This window comes from Phocoena sinus, chromosome 20 (genome assembly GCF_008692025.1).
Source record: "Phocoena sinus isolate mPhoSin1 chromosome 20, mPhoSin1.pri, whole genome shotgun sequence".
Taxonomy (NCBI): domain Eukaryota; kingdom Metazoa; phylum Chordata; class Mammalia; order Artiodactyla; family Phocoenidae; genus Phocoena; species Phocoena sinus.
The window spans coordinates 15,070,046-15,088,035 of NC_045782.1; the positions used below are offsets into that span (position 1 = coordinate 15,070,046).

Sequence of the window (17,990 nt, forward strand, 5' to 3'; positions counted from 1 at the left end):
TGCCTGTACATTTCCTCATTAAATTGTTTTTAGAGTCTTTTTGTGATCTCTCTTTAACTGTCCTGCTTCCTGAGGTGGCAAAGTCTCCAAAGGGAAATTCTGAAACCCTTTTATCCCTAGCCCCAGACCCAGAAGCTCGTCTGTGGCGGGGCTGGGGGCTTCGGGAACAAAGTTTGGGAAGTGGAGCCCTGCTTCGGCCACTCCCAGGTAGTCCCAGGGCCAACCAGGAGATGGGGCTAGCGGGGTGGGGGGAACGGGGTGACTTATCCTTCCTCCCCTGAAAAGGCTTGGAGCTTAAGGAGGCGGGGAGCTCAGCCTGGATTGGGCGGGCGGGGGCGGGGGGTGGCTATCCTCTGGGCAGCCGGAGTTTCTCTTTTTGCCAAGTGGCCCTGGACTCTAAACTCAGGTCGCTTTTCCTCCGGCCTGCGCGCTCCAGCTGCCACGTGCTCGAGACGCGCCCACACAGCAGAGAAACAAAGACAGCCAAGCAATGGGGTTGCCAGCAGCCGCCTCGACTTCTAATAAATGAAATTCCATAGCTGGGGGTCGATCGGGGGTGAACGGGCGGCCACAGCTCGTGGGCTGTGCGCCCAGAAAGAGCGGACAGGCCGCTCCTCCCATCGCCAGGGATGGGGCCACCAAGCCCATGGACAGACTTCTCGGTGGAGTGCAGCACAGGGCGGCAGGTGGTGTTCTTTCCCCCCCCCCCAACGCGAGGTATCTTAGCTCGCAGAAACCCTGCCAGAGGAGCTGCTGGCTGTGGGGGGAGGGGGTGCCTGCAAGAAGATTTTTTTTTAAGGTGCGATTATAAATATACCTCGTGGATCGCAATCTCAAACAAACTTGTCAATCTGGGCTGCAGCGAAAGGCGATGGAGGCAGCTTTGCATATATTTCGGGTGGTGTGACTCATGAACATTACTTGTCTCCCCCAGGGAAGCAGCCTGCCACCCACAAGCCACTGCTGCTCTGGCACCGCTGGGATAAAATCAACCAACTCCTGCACCCCTGCCCAAGGACTCCCCTCCTGCTCCCTTGTTACACAGCAGGACTACATGCCGATGGGGAACCCTCCCCTAATCTGGGGAACCGTCCCTTAATCGTGTCACCACTGACCTGGCCCTTGGGCCTGGGCCTGGGCACCCCTGCCCTCTCCCCACAGAGCTCTGGCCTTTTGCTGCTGCAGGGATGGGGGTTGGGTGCACGTGGGGCACACGTGTATGGGGGAGCATGCTCAGTCCAGGGGTGCACCCACGTGCGGCCTGCACCTTCTCTCCCTGTCCACCCCCGCCCACCTCCAATGAGTCTCAGTGTGAAGTCCAGGAAGAAAGGCCACCACAAAAAAGGTCCCTGTATGTTATACGCACACGCCCTGGACACACACACCCCTGGTGGCTCAGAAATACCGTTGATATATACAAGACCGATGCGAAGTGGATATTACTGCACACAGGCACGGTGGTCACTCCTCAGGAGGTCTTCAAAAAAAATTGCCCAGATTCTTTCCTCTCTGGATGAAAGCATGGAGGAGGGATAGATGTCTTTTTAGCCCGGTGGCAGGGGATACACTGCATGACCTCTGGCACCTGGGCGTCCATATTGCTGGCGGTGTGCGTAGTCAGCAAGAGTGTGACCACACATACACCTGGACACACAGGCGGACTCATGGGGGACCAGGATGCACAACTCACCCCAAACAGAGACAGGTACCCTGAACCACAGCCCCTTGATGAGGAAGGGGAGCCCGGGCCTCCAGCTCCTTACTCTCTTCTCTGATCCCCAGGGGTCACTGTCCCCGGAAATGAAGGGGATGGGGCTGTGAGGCAAACTCACACCGTCTGGGGACAGGGGTGCGCCGGAGCCGAGGCCTGGGCCGTAGGAGGCACTGCCGGCTCTAGCCTTGCGGCGGCCGTGGCCCCTTTAAGCGCCCCCGCCCCCTCCCGCCCGCGCTCTCGGCTTCCTTTCTCCTGGAGGCGCGGCAGGCAGGGCCTGGCGGCGGGGCGGGTGTGCAGTCTGCCCCTCCCCCGGTGGGACGGGCCTGCGCCGCTTCCTGCAGGAGCGGCCGGGAGCCGCGCAGGGGGCGGAGAGAGAGAGCGGCGAGCGGCGGCGGGGCTGCGCGGGGCGGCGCGGGGCGGTGCGGGGCGGAGGGCGCCCGAGGGCGAGCGGGCGGGCGGGCACGGCGGGTTCCGGGCCAGCCTCGGGGGCGGACGGTTGGCCGGGCTCGCGGAGCCTAGCCGAGGCCTTGCCGGAGCTGGGCCGGGCTGCAGGGGCCGTCGCCGCCCGGGCCCGCCGCCCGCGCCCCCCACGCTGGCCCAGAGGGCTGCGGCCGCGTCGCCGCTGAGGATGTCCCGGAAGGGGCCGCGAGCGGAGGTGTGTGCGGACTGCAGCGCCCCGGGTAAGCGGGGCCGGGCCGGGGGCGGGACCGCTCACCGAGGCACCGCCGGGCGGGCGCCGGGGCCTGGCGGGAGCGCTTTGCGGGGCCGGAGGGCGGGGCGGGGCCGGGCCGGGGGCTGCGGCCTCCGGCCTCCGGTCTCGGCCCCCGCCCGGGCCACTGCGGAGCCGCGTCCTTGGCGGGAGGGAGGCCTGTGGGGCCGCTGTTTCCTCGCGTCCGTGGACCGGCGAGGAAGGACATTCCCGGCGCCGCCTCCCACCCCTCAGTATGAGGGAGGAGGGCAGCTGGCTGCTCCCCCTTCCATCTCAGTATCCAAACGGAAGCGCCAGCCTGGGGTGGCAGGAGGGCTGTGGCAGAGGCCGGCCGGGTTTAGGAGGTGGGGGCGAGTGTGGTTTTGTGTCATCTCAGTGCCACCCCCGCGTCTTGCACCTGCTGCTCGCATGGTCTGCGCGCCCGCTGGGGTGGCGGAGGGCAAGGGGCAGAGAGCTGGGCAGATGGGCAAGGGGGGCCTGGATACTGTTTCCTCGGGAGCAGATGACGGGGTGGCTACTCCTAGGGCTCCCTGCCCCGGGTTCCCAAGGCTCCTCGCAGGGCCTAGTGTTCAGGGCCACCACGAGCCTGGGCATCTTCCCCCGAGGCGTCCCCAGGCCTGGTGACTGGGAGCAACGAGACAGCTTTTACTGGGTTCCAGTAAGGCCTACTTGGAAGGTGGGCTTGGCGTTACCCCAGCCTGGGCACAGACCCCTCCCCATCCCCTAGCCCAGTCTGGCCAGAAATGGGTAGGGAGCAGTGCCGAGGGGTGCCTAGATTCCTGGGATCCACCTGGCTTCCTGGCCTGCCTCTTGGCTATATTTACCGTGGTGTTTCCCTTCTCCTTCCCAGCAGAGTCAGGTCCAGGCTGATGTAAAACCCCCCCCACACACACCCCGACCTACTGAGGAAGTGAGGATCAGTGACCCAGAGAGGCTGCTCCATTCTGATGTGGGAGGACACTGCCAGTGATGGGGCTCAGCAGCTGGCCTGGGGAAAGGAAAGCCCTGGTCCTTGACCGGCTTCTTTTTAGAAAAGGCACCATCTCCCTGGGAGACCTCTGGGCAGGCTCGGGTGAGGGTGGGGTTGTCTGTGAACCTCTGGGCACAAAATAAGTGTGAGAGTGTGGGGTGCTGTTTTGTGGGCCCGTAACTTGCAGCCACCCTTTGGACAGGACCAGGATCCCAACAGGGAACTGTGGGTGCCTGGCAGAGGCACGGTGATCTGGGTGGTTTTGACCCTGAGGCCTCCTCTCAGGGCATGTCATGGTCTAGAGGGCCTTGAAGAAACTATCTGAGGGGGGGGCGAGGGGAGGAGAGAAGGGGTGTCCCTACCCCTGATTAGTTAGAAACTCTCTCCTTACCCCAGCTGCAGGCAGGTCTGGGGATGGAAGGGCTGGGAGGAGAGCTTGCCTTCCTGTCTGTCTGTCCGAGGCTGTTCTGCACCTCTGCTGGGCAGATGTAGCAGTGGGGGAGGGCAGGTAGGACTGGGAGGGGGTTGCTTAGTAAACACTTTATCAGGGAAGCCTGGATTTTGGTGTTGTCTTTGTTTCCAGCTTACTCTGTGACTCATGGCAAGACTTTCCTCACTCTGGGTCTCAGTTTCCTCAACTCTGAGGCAAAGAAGTTGGAGTAGAAATGGTTTTCGAGGACTGTTCCACCTCCAAGTCTGTGGTCCGGATTCTGGGCCAGGGGGACACTGGGCAGCATTAGCAAGGCAGTTGTCCCTTCTCTGCTGCATTTGACTGTTTGGCTGGAAGCCTCTGGATGTCCAGTGGGCATGGGCAGGAGTGGTGTGTATCTGTTGTGTTGGGGTGCCCAGCTCCCCGCCCCCAGTCCTCATCCCACAGAGCCATTTGTGCCCCCCTGGAATCTCCGTTTCCCCTGATCCAGAATACAGATCAGGAGGAGGCAGGTGGTGAGGTCAGGATGGTGGGGCGTGCGGGGTGCTGATGAAGTCTTGCTCACCCCCCACCCCAGCACCTAGCATGGTGTCTGGCACATCGCAGGCATTCTTCAAGTGTCTGGATGCTTCTCAGGACCCCAGCTGACTCTTTGGGGCTACCCCACACCCTGACACTATGATGCGTGGAGTGGCATTTTCAGTTTGGGACCTGTAGCAGCCCAGGTAAGAGGCTTGAGGGAAACCAGCAGTTTGGAGCCCAGGCCCAGAGCCACCTCCTTGGTGTATGCTTCCTACCCAAAGTCGTAGGCTTCTCATTGTGATAGGAGCCCTGCAGTCCCAGCCCTAGGAATAGGGTCGTGGCCTTTTTGTGGTTGGTTAATTTGCAGGGTCATGGAGGTGAAAGGTAAGATGCAGCCCGACCCAGAAGGGCCCTGTCCTCCCTCTGCTCACAGGCCTGGGCACTCGGGACAAGTGTGAGTATGCTGTGAGACGGCTGGGCATAGCATGGCTGCTCTAGCAGCTGGTGCCACCTCGTTAGGCACCGTCTGTGTCCCTGCCTGCCTTGGGAATCCAGGAGAGGGCCAGGGGTCAGGGAACCCTGGAGAATGTTTCCTGCCCCTCCACTCACCCTGCCGCACAGTCCTGGTTTCTCTGTCACGGGCCTGCGCCTCACACCACAGGCCTTCAGGCAGCCTTCCCACTTTGGCAGCCCCAGGCACAGGCGTGAAGACCTCAAGATGCCCATCCTGCAGGCACCTTGAGTGAGCGAGGCTGGCCACCAGCTAGGGACATTTGGGAACCTGCAGGCTCATTTGTCTTCATAATGTAGATTGAGGGGTGGGGTGAGTGATGGGCTGCTTCTTTTACTGAGGTATAACTTATGTACAGCAAAGTGCCTTTTTCTTCGTGTTCAGCCTGACAAGTTTTTACCTGTGTATATACTTGTGTAACCACAGCTCCAGTCAAGAGGTAGAGCGTTCCTATCACCTTATAGAGCTTTCTTGTGTCAACGCCCCCCAAAGGCAGCCGCCATTCTGACCTCTATCCCCATGGATTAGTCTTGCCTGCTTTCAAGATGGGGGGGCTTCTCCCTCTTGTCTAGTGAGGATCTGGTCCCTAGATAAGAAGAGGCTGGCTCCGGGCCCTGGAGGTCACCAGTGGCTTTGGGTGGTGACATGTATTCACCTTAATAGAGGCCTCCATGGGGTTGGTGCTGGCAAACATTATCCCAGGACCCCTCCTGCCACTTGCTCACACATACCAGACGCCCCCCGCCCCACGACTGAGGCAGAAGCCCAGGGGGAAGGTTGGCAGGGTACTGAGGAGGGGACCACATCCCCTAGCCCTTCTTCCCCCTACCCTTCTGCCCTGAGTTTGGTCCTGGAAGCCTATTTGGGGGCAAGGGTCCCTTAACCTTAAATTACAATAGCCGTTTGACTTTCAGAAACCCTTCCTGGCCCTTTGGCTTAGGAACTGGCCTAGGTGGGCCTTGGGGGCTCCTGCTTGGGTAGGCCCAGGCCCCTTGGACATAGGGAGTAGGTAGTAAGGTGACCCATCTGTGTCATCCAGAACTGAGCTGGCACCAGTGTGCCCCAGACCAGGACAGTGTCCCCTGCCCACCCTTCCTATTTCAGGTCACCGTGGAAGAGAGGGAGAACCCCTCCCCCAGGCTGGGGGAGTGCCGAGCAGAGCCTTGGACCCCTTTCCCCAGATCCTGGTCACTGCCTCATTCAGGGGCTCACCGTGTCTGGTCTGGCCCTGGATATCTGGCCAGCCTTCCCAGGTCTGGCTTCTCCGGTAGGGCCACGGGCTTGGGGTGGAGGCCTTAGAGCTGCCCGTTTATGATCCTGGCCTGGGCGGCTCCCTCCTGACAGGAAACCCCACCATTTCAACAAGAGGAATTCAGGCTGCGTCATTTCCAGCTTCCTGCCTGGGCTGGCGGAGGGGGCTGGCAGGCAGACCCCTGACCCAGTGGTGTTTGGGGGTGGGGGGGGGAAGGAGCTTTCCATGCCCGGGGGGTGGGGGTGGGGGGGGCCTCACCGTTTGGGTAAAGCCAACACTAAAGTTTGCTCTAGGGCTCCCCCTCTTGGCACAGATGGCGGGTCCTTTCCTCGTGGGCCCCTCAGCCTCTGAGGAAGGTGTATGGCGGGTACCTCCTGCATCCCTCTGCCCTGTTTTGGGGGGATCCCTAAAGAAGTCCAGACCCAAAGAACTGAGCCCTCCTCCTTTCACCTCCTGTTTCCATGCCATGGAGGGGACACTCACCACGGCAGAGCTCAGGCTGTATCCTGACTCAGTTTCCTCACAGTTCTCTGGCGAACACTGGTAGAAGTCCTTGCAGGGAAGGGTATGAGAATTGCCTTCTGGTTGGAGAGGCTCTCATTACCCCAAGCCTGTCCCCTCCCCTGGTGGGGGCTGCTCTGGACAACATGAGCACTAGGGGCGAGGCAGAGAGCCAGTCCCCACCCCCTCACCGCCCGCCAGGACGGGGCTTCGTGAGACAGGCCGGGGGCCTGGGCAGAGCACAGTGTCCTGCGAGAGAGGCTCCCTGCCCCCACTCTCCAGTGGCACACAATGGCTGCTTTCTCCCCCGTGACCTTTCTGCAGCCTGAGCTGTATGCAGCTGTCTCCTCCCCCTCTCCCAAGGGGCCTGGGATGGGTGGCATCTCCCCTGCCCTGGAGAAGGACCCCAGGAGTTCCCATCCTGCTCTGGTCCCCCTTCTTGCTTCTAAAGTTCACTTCTCCCCAAGGAGTGGAGAGTGGCTCCCATGGCCCTGGCCCACTTGGGGCTGCAACAGCAGCTGGTGTGAACATGGCATGGTCTCCAGCGTCTAAATGCCTGGGTTCACATCCCAGCAATCCCACTCATTAGCTGTGTGGCTTTGAATAAGCACCCTAACCTCTCTGAGACACTGTTTCCTCATTTGTAAAGCAGGGGTAGCATTTCCCACCTTGCCTGACAGTCAGAGGTACCATACTTATGGCACCCAACTGGTACACAGTGGGTACTCAGTCAGTGTTAGTTCCTTTGCTCTCTCCATCCCCCTTAAGAGGGGCTCCAGCGCACCCCATCACTGGTGGTGTCAGGAGACTCGGTCATGAAAGGGGCTCTTACCTGCCAGTGGAGGACAGAGGCGGGAGCCCCCAGAGGGGTGTGATGGGTCAGGCAGGTGAGCTAGTGGTTCTAAAAGAAGGCAGAGTGTAGGAGAAATGTAGCACTGATCCGGACGCAGGAGTGCCTAGAGATGTGTGGCGTGCAGTCCGTGGGGACTTCTGCCTCCCTGGGGCAGGGCTAGGGTGGCAGCCTTGTTCCCTGGGGAAAGGCTGTGGAACTTGTCGCAGTGGCTGTAGGACAGGAAGCTTTGCCCGCTGAGTAGGCCCTGGGGACCACACCTCCCCAGAGGGGCAAAGACATGTAGGAAAGGGCTTGGCTCTGATGGGAGTCCCTCCCACCTCCAGAGCTCAGCGTCCTCATCGCTGGTCCAGCTCCCAGAGCCTTGGGGGACTGAGTGAGCAAATGTGCGTGGAGTTCTAAGCGTAGTGCGGGCCCAGGGCGGTGTTCAGGAGGCCTCGCCCGTGTCTGGCTGCGGCTGACCCTTACCCCCACCCGGCAGACCCCGGCTGGGCCTCCATCAGCAGGGGTGTGCTGGTGTGTGACGAGTGCTGCAGTGTACACCGGAGCCTGGGACGCCACATCTCCATCGTCAAGCACCTTCGCCACAGCGCCTGGCCCCCCACTCTGCTGCAGGTACGGGCTGTGCCGGGCCGTGCTTCCTTCCCCGTAGCGTGTGCTGAGCGCTGGCACGTTCCCCCCCCCCCCCCCGCACCCACATACACAGCTGTCTGGATCCCGCAGCTTCCGGGGGCAGCACCCACCCAGGGCAGAACCCGATCCTGACCCTCTCCACCCGGGCGCCGGCCCACACGGAGAGGAGGCTTCCAGGACCGGAGTCACACAGACCTGGGCTCTCACCCCAGCTCTGCCACCTAGTAGCTCGGCCATGTGGTGTTGACTTTAACGTCTCAGAGCCTTGGTGTGCCCACCACGTCACCCGAAGTGCTAAGCAGGACCCGCATCCTTGGCTGGGATGGCCTGACTGGGTAGGGGTGCAGCGGTGCCAGGCACACAGTAGGCCTTTTAGTACTGTGTCCAGCCTGGTGCTCGGAGGTGTTCCCCAGTGCGCAGTGGGCATTCTCACTCTGGCACCTCTTCCCTACAGATGGTGCACACGCTCGCCAGCAACGGGGCCAACTCCATCTGGGAGCATTCCCTGCTGGACCCCGCGCAGGTGCAGAGCGGCCGGCGCAAAGCCAACCCCCAAGACAAAGTCCAGTGAGTCGGGCTTGAGGGGTGGTGGCTGAGGTTGTGCGCTCAGGGGCAGGAGCCTGGGAGGTCGCTGGGCGACTGGCCTCTCCCGCTCTGCTCCCCATTTCCTCCTGCGTGCTCCATGCAGCCCCATCAAGTCAGAGTTCATCAGAGCCAAGTACCAGATGCTGGCTTTTGTGCACAAGCTGCCCTGCCGGGACGACGACGGAGTCACCGCCAAGGACCTCAGCAAGGTTTGCGGGGCGCCACAGCGGACGGCTGGGCCTCTCCTCTCCTCACCCACAGTACCATCACCACTGAGCCCTAGGCCCCCAAGGCAGCCAGGTCAGGCAAGCATGGTGGGCACGGTGGAGGGACGAGATTGCGTGGTCAGGCTGCGTGTGAATAAGGCCCCTCCACTCCCAAGTGGATACACGAGGCTAAAATTCTTCAGCTGCTGCCCGAAAGGCAGAAAACTCTGGGCAGTTTCTGAGCCTCCCAGAGCCTCGGTTTCCTTATCTGTAAAATGGGAAAGAAGTAGCATCTACCACAGAGTTAACAGCTGTGGTAGGTGGTGACTGACTGCAGCTGTGATTAATGGGCATGAACTCCTAGTGGGAAGCCCTCTGTCTCCTCGACAACCTAACTTCAGCTGGGCCCCTTGGAGCTGGTAGGAGTCCCAGGTGGGCCTGGACCAGGGGCCGCTGGAGGTGGGAGGGGCCCCCCCACACCCGTTTGTGGCACACTCTGCTCCTCACAGCAACTCCACTCGAGCGTGCGGACGGGAAACCTGGAGACGTGTCTGCGCCTGCTGTCCCTGGGTGCCCAGGCCAACTTCTTCCACCCGGAGAAGGGCACCACACCGCTGCATGTGGCTGCCAAGGCAGGGCAGACGCTGCAGGCCGAGCTTCTCGTGGTGTACGGGGCTGACCCTGGCTCCCCTGACGTTAACGGCCGCACACCCATTGACTATGCCAGGTGAGGGTCCGCTGAAGGGTGAGGCTCAGGTGGGTGTGGGGAGCGGGCTGCGGCTGTAGGGCTGAGCCATGCCCCTCCCCACAGGCAGGCGGGGCACCATGAGCTGGCGGAAAGGCTAGTCGAGTGCCAGTATGAGCTCACTGACCGGTTGGCCTTCTATCTCTGTGGACGCAAGCCGGGTGAGCAGTGTGTGGGGCAGGCTTGGCTGGGCCAGGCAGGTGGGACCCAGACACACCCCAGCAGCAGGTGCCATGGTGACAAAGCCGGCTGGGGAACAACGTTACTAGGCAACTGGCTCCTGTGAAATTGCTGCAGGCTCTGGGCTGCAGCGTGTTGGGGTAGGGAGTGGGGGTGGGCATAACTTCCAGCCAGTTCCCAGGGCTCTTGGGGATGGCCTGCCCTCCTCCCTTCCCCTGTCACTTCTGGGTGCCAAGCCCTGCTCGTGGCAGTGAGGTGGGCTCCCAGCTGCTAAGGCCACCCAGCACCAGTGACTTGGCATTTTTATTTTTATTCAGATCACAGGAATGGGCATTACATCATCCCACAGATGGCAGACAGGTGAGTGCCCACCTGACACCCCTTCCCAGAGGCGGCTGACTGACCCCCAGAGCCGCCCCCACCCCCCAACTCTTCAGCTTTAGGGGCCTGGGACCCCCACCCCCATTCCCCTTCGGGGCTGGAGGCACAAGCATATTGCAGTCCAGTCCTCACTCCCTAATGCTGGGCCCCAAGGCAGGTAAGAAATGCTGACTCAGCACGCGGCCAGCACAGCCTAACCCCCATGGCTGTCAAGCACATGGGGTTTGAGTACAAGAAACAGCCCCCCCAGGAGCAGCGGATCACTGAGTTATGTTCCCAGTGGCACTGACCCCAACTGTAAAACCTTTAGACAAATTTTTGCTCTTCAGTGAAAAGGTGGTAGGCCCCGGGAGTTTGACTAACTTTGGGATTCTGCCAGGCCAAAATTGGGCAGGGGCTGCGGGCCCAAGGCCAGTAGAGGTGTTTCTGCCTCTTATCCAAGAGGCCCCAGGAGCTCAGGCTCGGGGGGGGGGGGGGGGGGGGGGGTTGGGGGTGGGATGCTCACCCAGCTCACAAGATGGATGCTGGCGCCACCTGGTGGCTGCCCGCGATGGCCAAGCTGTGCCTGCTGGCCTGGATCTGGAGAGGAGGCTCCCTCCCTCTCCAGAAGCCAGTGTGGCCAGATGGGGATGGTCAGACCTGGGCACCTCGGATCCCTGAACGCCCAGATCTTCTCTCTGCTGAGACCCCAAGACACCCCGCTACTTTTCTGGTCTGATTTTGCCTGATGTGTCTGCCTGCTTGCGTGTGTGTTGTAAACGTGTTCTCAATGAAATGTTAACCGACCACCTTCCCAGTGCCAGCTGTTCTTGCCGCTGGACCCAGAGGTAACTCAGGCGTGATCCCTACCCTTAAGGAGGTCACAGCCAAGAGGAGAGGCACCCTAGTCAGTTGTAGTCCATTGTGGGGAGTGCAGCAAAAGAGGCAAAGGCATAGACGTCAGAAATGTTGTGCCAGGAACTACAGGCAGACTGTGTAGCTGAAGCATGTGAGAGGCAGGGAATCTCAGGAGCAGGACTGGAAGAGAGACGGGGCAAGAGAGTGGCTGGTCCTGAGCCCCGACAAGAGCTGAGACCACCCCAAGACCCCAAGAGCAGAGAGGTTCCGACACAGTCGTGTGGAGTCTGCTCTGCCGCTTACTGGCTGTGTGGCTTCAGGCAGGCTCCTTAACCTCTCTGAGCCTTAGTTACTGCTCCTGGAAATAAGGGTGACTGTACCTATCTTTCTGGGCTTCTGAGAGGATTAAATGAGATAGTGCCTGCAAAGCATTTAGCGTTTTTATTTCGTTTATTTTTTTGGCCGCACCGCGTGGCTTGCGGGATCTTAGTTCCCCAACCTGGGCCCCCGGCAGTGAAAGCACCGAGTCCTAACCAGTGGACCGCCAGGGAATTCCCTAGCATATTTTTAAGGGAGCTTCTTGTTGAAGTGTGCCATACATAACCTGTTACTATTGAAAAGTTCTTAAGGCGAGGGGTAGCGCAGCCAGATGTGTCAAAAATACTTTGGCTTCTGGGTGAATAAAGGGGTGCAGGGGCAAGACTGGAAGCGGGAAGATGGGTGAAGAAATGTTGCAAAAGACCAGGCAGGAGGATGGAATGGCAGAACCTGGGGAAAGCCTGGCTAGGGCTTGAGGGTGAGGGAGGTTGCAGGTGACCCCCAGGAGCTGCCGCTGGTGCGGTGGGTCACTGAGAGGAAGAGCGAGCCGGCCGAGGAGGGGCTGGGGGGAAGATGAGTTGGGCTTGGTACATTCTGGGTCTGAGCTTGACGTGGGAAGGCGTTTGCTGCCCTGCTCCTGGGTAATTGCTGCCTCTGTCCTGTTCTTCCCTCTGCTGCCTTCCTCTGGACTTAGATCTCGGCAAAAGTGCATGTCTCAGAGGTATATGGTGCCTGCTCGGGAACAGGCTCTGGAGGTTTGGTGGGGCAGGGAGGCATTTGGTGTGCAGCACCTGGGGTGTCGTCTCCCTGGGATCCCTGCATGTTTGGGAGGTCACTGGCAGGGGCCTGGCCACTGCTCACGTCTGGCCTCTCCCCTCTTCCCCATTCCCGTCTCCCTCCTTCGTCCACAGCCTAGACCTGTCCGAGTTGGCCAAAGCTGCCAAGAAGAAGCTGCAGGCGGTGAGTCTACTCAGGCCCCTAAGGCTTGGAGCTGCCCTCCATCTCTGACCCGCCCCCGTCCCTGCGATGGCTCCCCCTTTCTCTGACCTGGTGCCCTCTTCCAAGTCTTGGACCTGCCCCTCACTCTAGTCTCCTCAGTCACCTGTCCTCCACCTCCGCACCCCTCGCCTTTGACCCTGGCTCTGCCCTCCTAAGGCTCCCAGGGCATGAGACGCATCTCTAGCTACCTGGGCACTAACCAGTCTGCTTTGGTCTCCCTCTGCCTCTCCCACCTCGGAGCTTGGCAGGCAGACCCCTACCCCAGTTGCCAGTTCTGAGACTGGGGGGAGGGCTGGGCGGCACAAGGGACACACAAGTCGTTTTCGACATCTTCTAAGATCCTGGTGAGCTGGCTTGCTTGGCACTGGGGGGGGGGGGGGGCAGTGGATCTGACAAAGCCTGGGTCCCCATCTCCGCCTCCAGCTCAGCAACCGGCTTTTTGAGGAACTTGCCATGGACGTGTATGACGAGGTGGATCGAAGAGAAAATGACGCTGGTGAGCCGGGAGGGGATCGAAGCCTCGGGCAGAGGGGACAGCGCGCCTGCCTGCTGGGGAGGGGCCGGGATCTGGTGTGGCTCTGGGGTCCTTTTACTGGGACTAGGAAGAGGTACCGGGGGCTGGTCTGCTCCGCAGGCCTGCACGTAAGCCCCGGCCAGCTGTGAGCCCAGCCCGGCAGGCAGAGCGTGCTGAGCTGGAGGCCGCCAGCCTGCTTCTCCCCCCAGTGCCCTGGACTGGGGCTCCTCTGCTCTGGCTGCCTCCCGCTTTGGCTCTCTCCCCAGTCCCACTCCGCCCCCTACATCCCTTCTTCCTGGCCACAGCCAGATTCCAGCCCAAACTCCCGGTTGGCAGGGGCTGGCGGGAGGGAGTCACCTCGTTCTGTTCTCCCTGTCAGGGAGAGGCCAACCGGCCTCTCCCTGACCCAGCCTTACTTCCCCTGTCCGGAGACCACCCCTTTCTTGAACACCAACACTCGGTGGGCATGGGGAGGAGCTCGGAAGGCTGTGCTCCTCGCTTTCCCACCTCCACCCCGTGGGCCTGGCCACTGCAGACCATCCGCTCCCTGCCCCTCCCCCCCAGTGTGGCTGGCAACCCAAAACCACAGCACCCTGGTGACAGAGCGCAGTGCCGTACCCTTCCTGCCCGTTAACCCTGAATACTCAGCCACGCGGAATCAGGTGAGTGGGCTGGACCGGCGTGGGGGGGTGGGGCTGGGGCGACGACCTCTCCTGGGGCCACCAGCTCTATGGGTCCTGCCCTTCCTGGCAGGCTGCTGTCTGGGCCGAGTCTTCCCCACTCCTGGCTGCGGCCTCTCCCTGGCCCCGCTGGCTCTGGGATTTGGGAATGGGGAGGAGGCTGTTCTTTGGAGCATTTGGTGAGCAGCCCCCTGGGGGGGGTCCCAGCCTCTTCCTGAGAGCTCCCCTAGGCACCCCGAATCTGTGTCATTCCCCACCCCCTGCCCTGGCCCAGCGAGCTGGTCTGGCACGTTTTAGCTGTGGTTAAGTCAACTGTCGGACGGCCTGGCTGCTTTGTCCCCATCTCTGTGTGTCAGCCCTAAGGGCCTTCTCACACCGGCCTGGCCCTTTCTGCCTCTCAGGGGCGGCAGAAGTTGGCCCGCTTTAATGCCCGAGAGTTTGCCACCTTGATCATCGACATTCTCAGTGAGGCCAAGCGGAGACAGCAGGGCAAGAGCCTGAGCAGCCCCACAGGTGGGAAGGGCGTGGATGGGGGCGCGGTGGTGGGCACTGTTCCAGGATATTCTCTCGTGGCTCCCTTCTGGGGGTGGCATGATAGATGGGCTGTGTGAGCCCTGAGTGACAGGCCTGTGCCCTCAGACAACCTCGAGCTGTCTGTGCGGAGCCAGAGTGACCTGGACGACCAGCACGACTACGACAGCGTGGCCTCGGACGAGGACACAGACCAGGAGCCCCTGCGCAGCGCCGGTGCCACTCGGAACAACCGTGCTCGGGTCTGAGCGCTGCCCCTCCCCACACCTCCACCAAGGCCCTGCTCCATCCTCTCGTAGCTCGGGCCTCGGGGACAAGGGGACTGACGGGCTCACGTCTCCTTCTGCAGAGCATGGACTCCTCAGACCTGTCGGACGGGGCCGTGACGCTGCAGGAGTACCTGGAGCTCAAGAAGGCCCTGGCTGCCTCCGAGGCAAAGGTGCAGCAGCTCATGAAAGTCAACAGCAGCTTGAGCGATGAGCTCCGGAGGCTGCAGCGGGAGGTGAGGATGGGGGCCTCCCAGGGCCCCAGTGCGGGGAGGAGTTACTCCCTCCTGGAGGTGGTGGAGCTGCCTGGACCATCCGGAGTGTCTTGACACCACTCTCACTCTCAGATCCACAAGCTGCAGGCCGAGAACTTGCAGATCCGGCAGCCGCCGGGGCCGGCGCCCACAGCCCCACTCCCCAGCGAACGAGTGGAGCACACGCCCGTGGGGCCTGGCGGGAGCACCCACCGCAGAGACCGCCAGGCCTTCTCCATGTATGAACCGGGCTCTGCCCTGAAGCCCTTTGGAGGCCCCCCTGGGGATGAACTCACCACCCGGCTCCCGCCTTTCCACAGCACTGTGAGCTGCCCACGGGCCTCGGGGTCGGGGGTGGAGACGGGGCTGGGAGCACTGCAGGGCCCTCTATGACGCCCACTGTGCCACTCCCAGGAGCTGGAGGATGACGCCATCTATTCAGTGCACGTCCCTGCTGGCCTTTACCGGGTAAGCAGGGCCTGAGGGAGGTGGGTCCGTTCCCACAAATAGGTTGTGAGCCCCAGCAGGTGCCAGGCTCTATGCTGGACGCTGGGCACAGGGATGACTGGACACACACGGTCCCAGCCTCACTGCAGGGAAGCCGCAAGGTGGGTGGTGGGGAGGAGGAGACTGACTCCAGCCCTGCCTGGGTTTCAGGTCCGGAAGGGGGTGTCGGCCTCAGCTGTGCCCTTCACTCCCTCCTCCCCCCTGCTGTCGTGCTCCCAGGAAGGAAGCCGCCACTCGGTAATGTGCATCTCCACGGCCCGAGGGATGGGCTGAGTGAGATGTGTGCTTGGGAGGTGATGGGCGGGGGGGGGGGGCGTCTGTGAACGTGCACCTTACCTGCCACCCCTTCCCTGTACCCCTCCAGAGCAAGCTTTCCCGCCATGGTAGCGGCGCAGACAGTGACTATGAGAACACGCAAAGTGGGGACCCGCTGCTGGGGTGAGGCACCCGGGGGAGGGGGGTGAGTGGCCCCTGATGGTCTGTGAGGGTGTAGGCAAGTGGCCTCACGGCTGGAATGCCTCCCTCTCTCCTCTCTAACCCCAGCCTGGAAGGGAAGAGGTTTCTAGAGCTGGGCAAGGAAGAGGACTTCCACCCAGAGTTGGAAAGCCTGGATGGAGACCTCGACCCTGGGCTTCCCAGCACAGAGGATGTCATCCTGAAGACGGAGCAGGTCACCAAGAACATTCAGGAATTACTGCGGGCTGCCCAGGAATTCAAGCATGACAGGTATGGAGGTGGGCGGAGGCTCGTATGGACTTCTGGGGTGTTGCAGAGAGTAAGAGAGGGACCACTGTTCCACTGTCCCTGGGAACCTTCCCTGAGAGCCCTCCTAATTAATTTACCCTCCCCTCCCCCCATAGCTTTGTGCCGTGCTCAGAAAAGATCCATTTGGCTGTGACTGAGATGGCCTCTCTCTTCCCAAAGGTACAGGGGCCAGAGAGGGGAGCAGGACTGGGCGGCACCTCAGGGTGGGGCAGGGCCTCAGGGCGGGGCAGGTGTAGAGGATCTGACAACTACCTGAGTGGAGCCATGGACAGACACACTGGGCCACATCATGGCTCGTGGTTTGAAATCCAAGGCCCAACTCCCTCTGCCCTCCCTCCAGAGGCCAGCCCTGGAGCCAGTGCGCAGCTCCCTGCGGCTGCTCAACGCCAGCGCCTACCGGCTGCAGAGCGAGTGCCGGAAGACGGTGCCCCTGGAGCCTGGCGCCCCTGTGGACTTCCAGCTGCTGACTCAGCAGGTGATCCAGTGCGCCTACGACATCGCCAAGGCTGCCAAGCAGCTGGTCACCATCACCACCCGAGAGAAGAAGCAGTGACCACTCTCCCTGCACCCTCACCCGCACCCTGGGACCTCACTGGCCATGGGAGCTGGGCCCCTCCAGACACTAATCCCCACCCCAACAGAGCCGCTGGCACAAGTGCCCTAAGTGCTGCCACTCTCACCTGGCAGCCAGGTGCCCTGGTGCCCGTCCCCCTCAAGCTCCCAAGGATGGGGAGGTGAGGTGGCAGGAGCTTCTGTCCCCTACATTCCATGCACCTCTCCCTGTACATAGCATCCCCTCCCCCTCTAGTGTGCCGGGGCCTACAAGGCGTCACTCCCAGCCCCTTGCCCTCTAGGGCACCCTCAGCAAAGGGTCGGGTGGGGACACTCCGAATGGGGTGGTTCCCTTACATGCACCCCACCCCCATGAGCCAGTCCAGCCCTATTGGGGGCTGAGTGGGGGCATCCCCCCCCTTGTACATAATACCTGTGGATGTCCCCACCCTGTAGCCACCAGCCCCCTGCTGCTCTCCTTCAATGCCAAACGGCCCCAGCCTAGGGCACAGGCCCCCAACCTGTGCTCCTGGGGTCCCCAGCAGCAAACACTGGAAAAGTCTTTTTTCTCTCTCTCCTCTCTCCCACCCCTTAATTTTAACGTTGTGGTAACTGAGTGTCCCTGCGTGCCTGTGTGTGAGTGTGCGGGGCGGCAGTGCCGTTCCGGAGGCCTGGCCCGACTGGAGTTTTGTGAGGGGGTGAGGGGACCAGAGCAGCAGGACCCGTGTTGGGCGTTGGCCCCTCCCCCCCATCCTGGGGCCAGGGACTGCCGGGTAACCAGCTGGGGTCCTGCTCTCTGCCTCCCCTCATTGTTCCCCCCACTCATACCCTTTCACTATGAACGTAAAAGGAAAACCACTTGGCTCCATCTCTCTTCCCCTCCCTTGTGGAGGGGGATTGTACTGGTTGGGGCAGAGAACTGAGCACCTGAGCCTGGGGCTGGCTCCCCGGGGTCCCTGACTCAGCTGAGAGCCCCCTCCCTGTAACCCCTGAGAGGCCAGTGCCTGCAGTATCTGGGTCCCTGGAGCCTGGGCTGCAGCCTGGGAAGGCTGAGAGGCAGATGGCAGCGCCCACCAGCTCCTCTCCCCGTCCCGCCTCTGTCCCGGGGGCCAGGCTCTACCTGTGTGGTGGTGGTGGTGGTGGTGGTGGGCTGAGTGTCAAGATGTGTGTCATGTACATTTGTATCAAAAATAAATAAGTGACCATGTGCCCTTTCTGATGCTTAGGGAACTGTGGGAGGGATTGGGGAAGTGGCAGACGTGAAACGGAGAAAGACCAACCTGGCAAAAGTATGAAGCAAGTGAAGACCACGACTCTTCCAGCCCCTGTACTTGAGGGAAGGGAAGCCCCTGTCATCTCTTAGAGGAGTCCTGGAAATAACAATGTTTCAGTAAATACCACCACCATCCCCACCACCTGCTCATCCCTGGTGGTGGGAGGGGTCTATCACGCTACTAAACCCCAGTGTCTGAGGCCAGGCTGGCAAGAGGAGACAGGCCAGTGAGTGCCCAACTTGATATAGAAACCCCCTACCTCCCAACACGACCCAAATGGCCTAGGACAGTGCCCTGGGTGGGA

General features: G+C 61.5%; 1 protein-coding gene across 3 annotated transcripts; it reads left to right on the plus strand.

Moving 5' to 3' along the window:
* The first annotated feature begins 2,059 nt into the window (after positions 1-2,059).
* On the plus strand, positions 2,060-17,619 carry GIT1 (GIT ArfGAP 1). Of its 3 annotated transcripts, none has more exons than XM_032616436.1 (21): positions 2,060-2,394; positions 7,941-8,074; positions 8,547-8,659; positions 8,781-8,886; positions 9,393-9,610; positions 9,695-9,789; positions 10,126-10,168; positions 12,039-12,065; positions 12,256-12,304; positions 12,767-12,839; positions 13,422-13,519; positions 13,939-14,050; positions 14,177-14,310; positions 14,418-14,570; positions 14,682-14,912; positions 15,003-15,056; positions 15,246-15,332; positions 15,460-15,533; positions 15,639-15,821; positions 15,956-16,019; positions 16,201-17,619. In XM_032616436.1, exons 1-21 carry the CDS (start codon positions 2,343-2,345, stop codon positions 16,411-16,413), a joined length of 2,313 nt encoding a protein of 770 aa, XP_032472327.1. In that variant the 5' UTR covers positions 2,060-2,342; the 3' UTR covers positions 16,414-17,619. The 3 variants fall into 3 exon arrangements, with proteins under 3 accessions (XP_032472327.1, XP_032472328.1, XP_032472329.1); XM_032616438.1 differs by lacking the exon at positions 2,060-2,394 and adding an exon at positions 3,940-4,548; XM_032616437.1 differs by lacking the exon at positions 12,039-12,065.
* The last annotated feature ends 371 nt before the right edge of the window (positions 17,620-17,990 follow it).

Excerpts from the sequence above, each read along its gene's own strand:
- GIT1 (XM_032616436.1), top strand. The coding sequence starts at position 2,343 with ATGTCCCGGAAGGGGCCGCGAGCGGAGGTGTGTGCGGACTGCAGCGCC. Across the intron at positions 14,311-14,417 it reads CTCGGAACAACCGTGCTCGG|AGCATGGACTCCTCAGACCT; the intron begins GTCTGAGCGCTG and ends CTCCTTCTGCAG. Across the intron at positions 14,571-14,681 it reads TCCGGAGGCTGCAGCGGGAG|ATCCACAAGCTGCAGGCCGA; the intron begins GTGAGGATGGGG and ends TCTCACTCTCAG.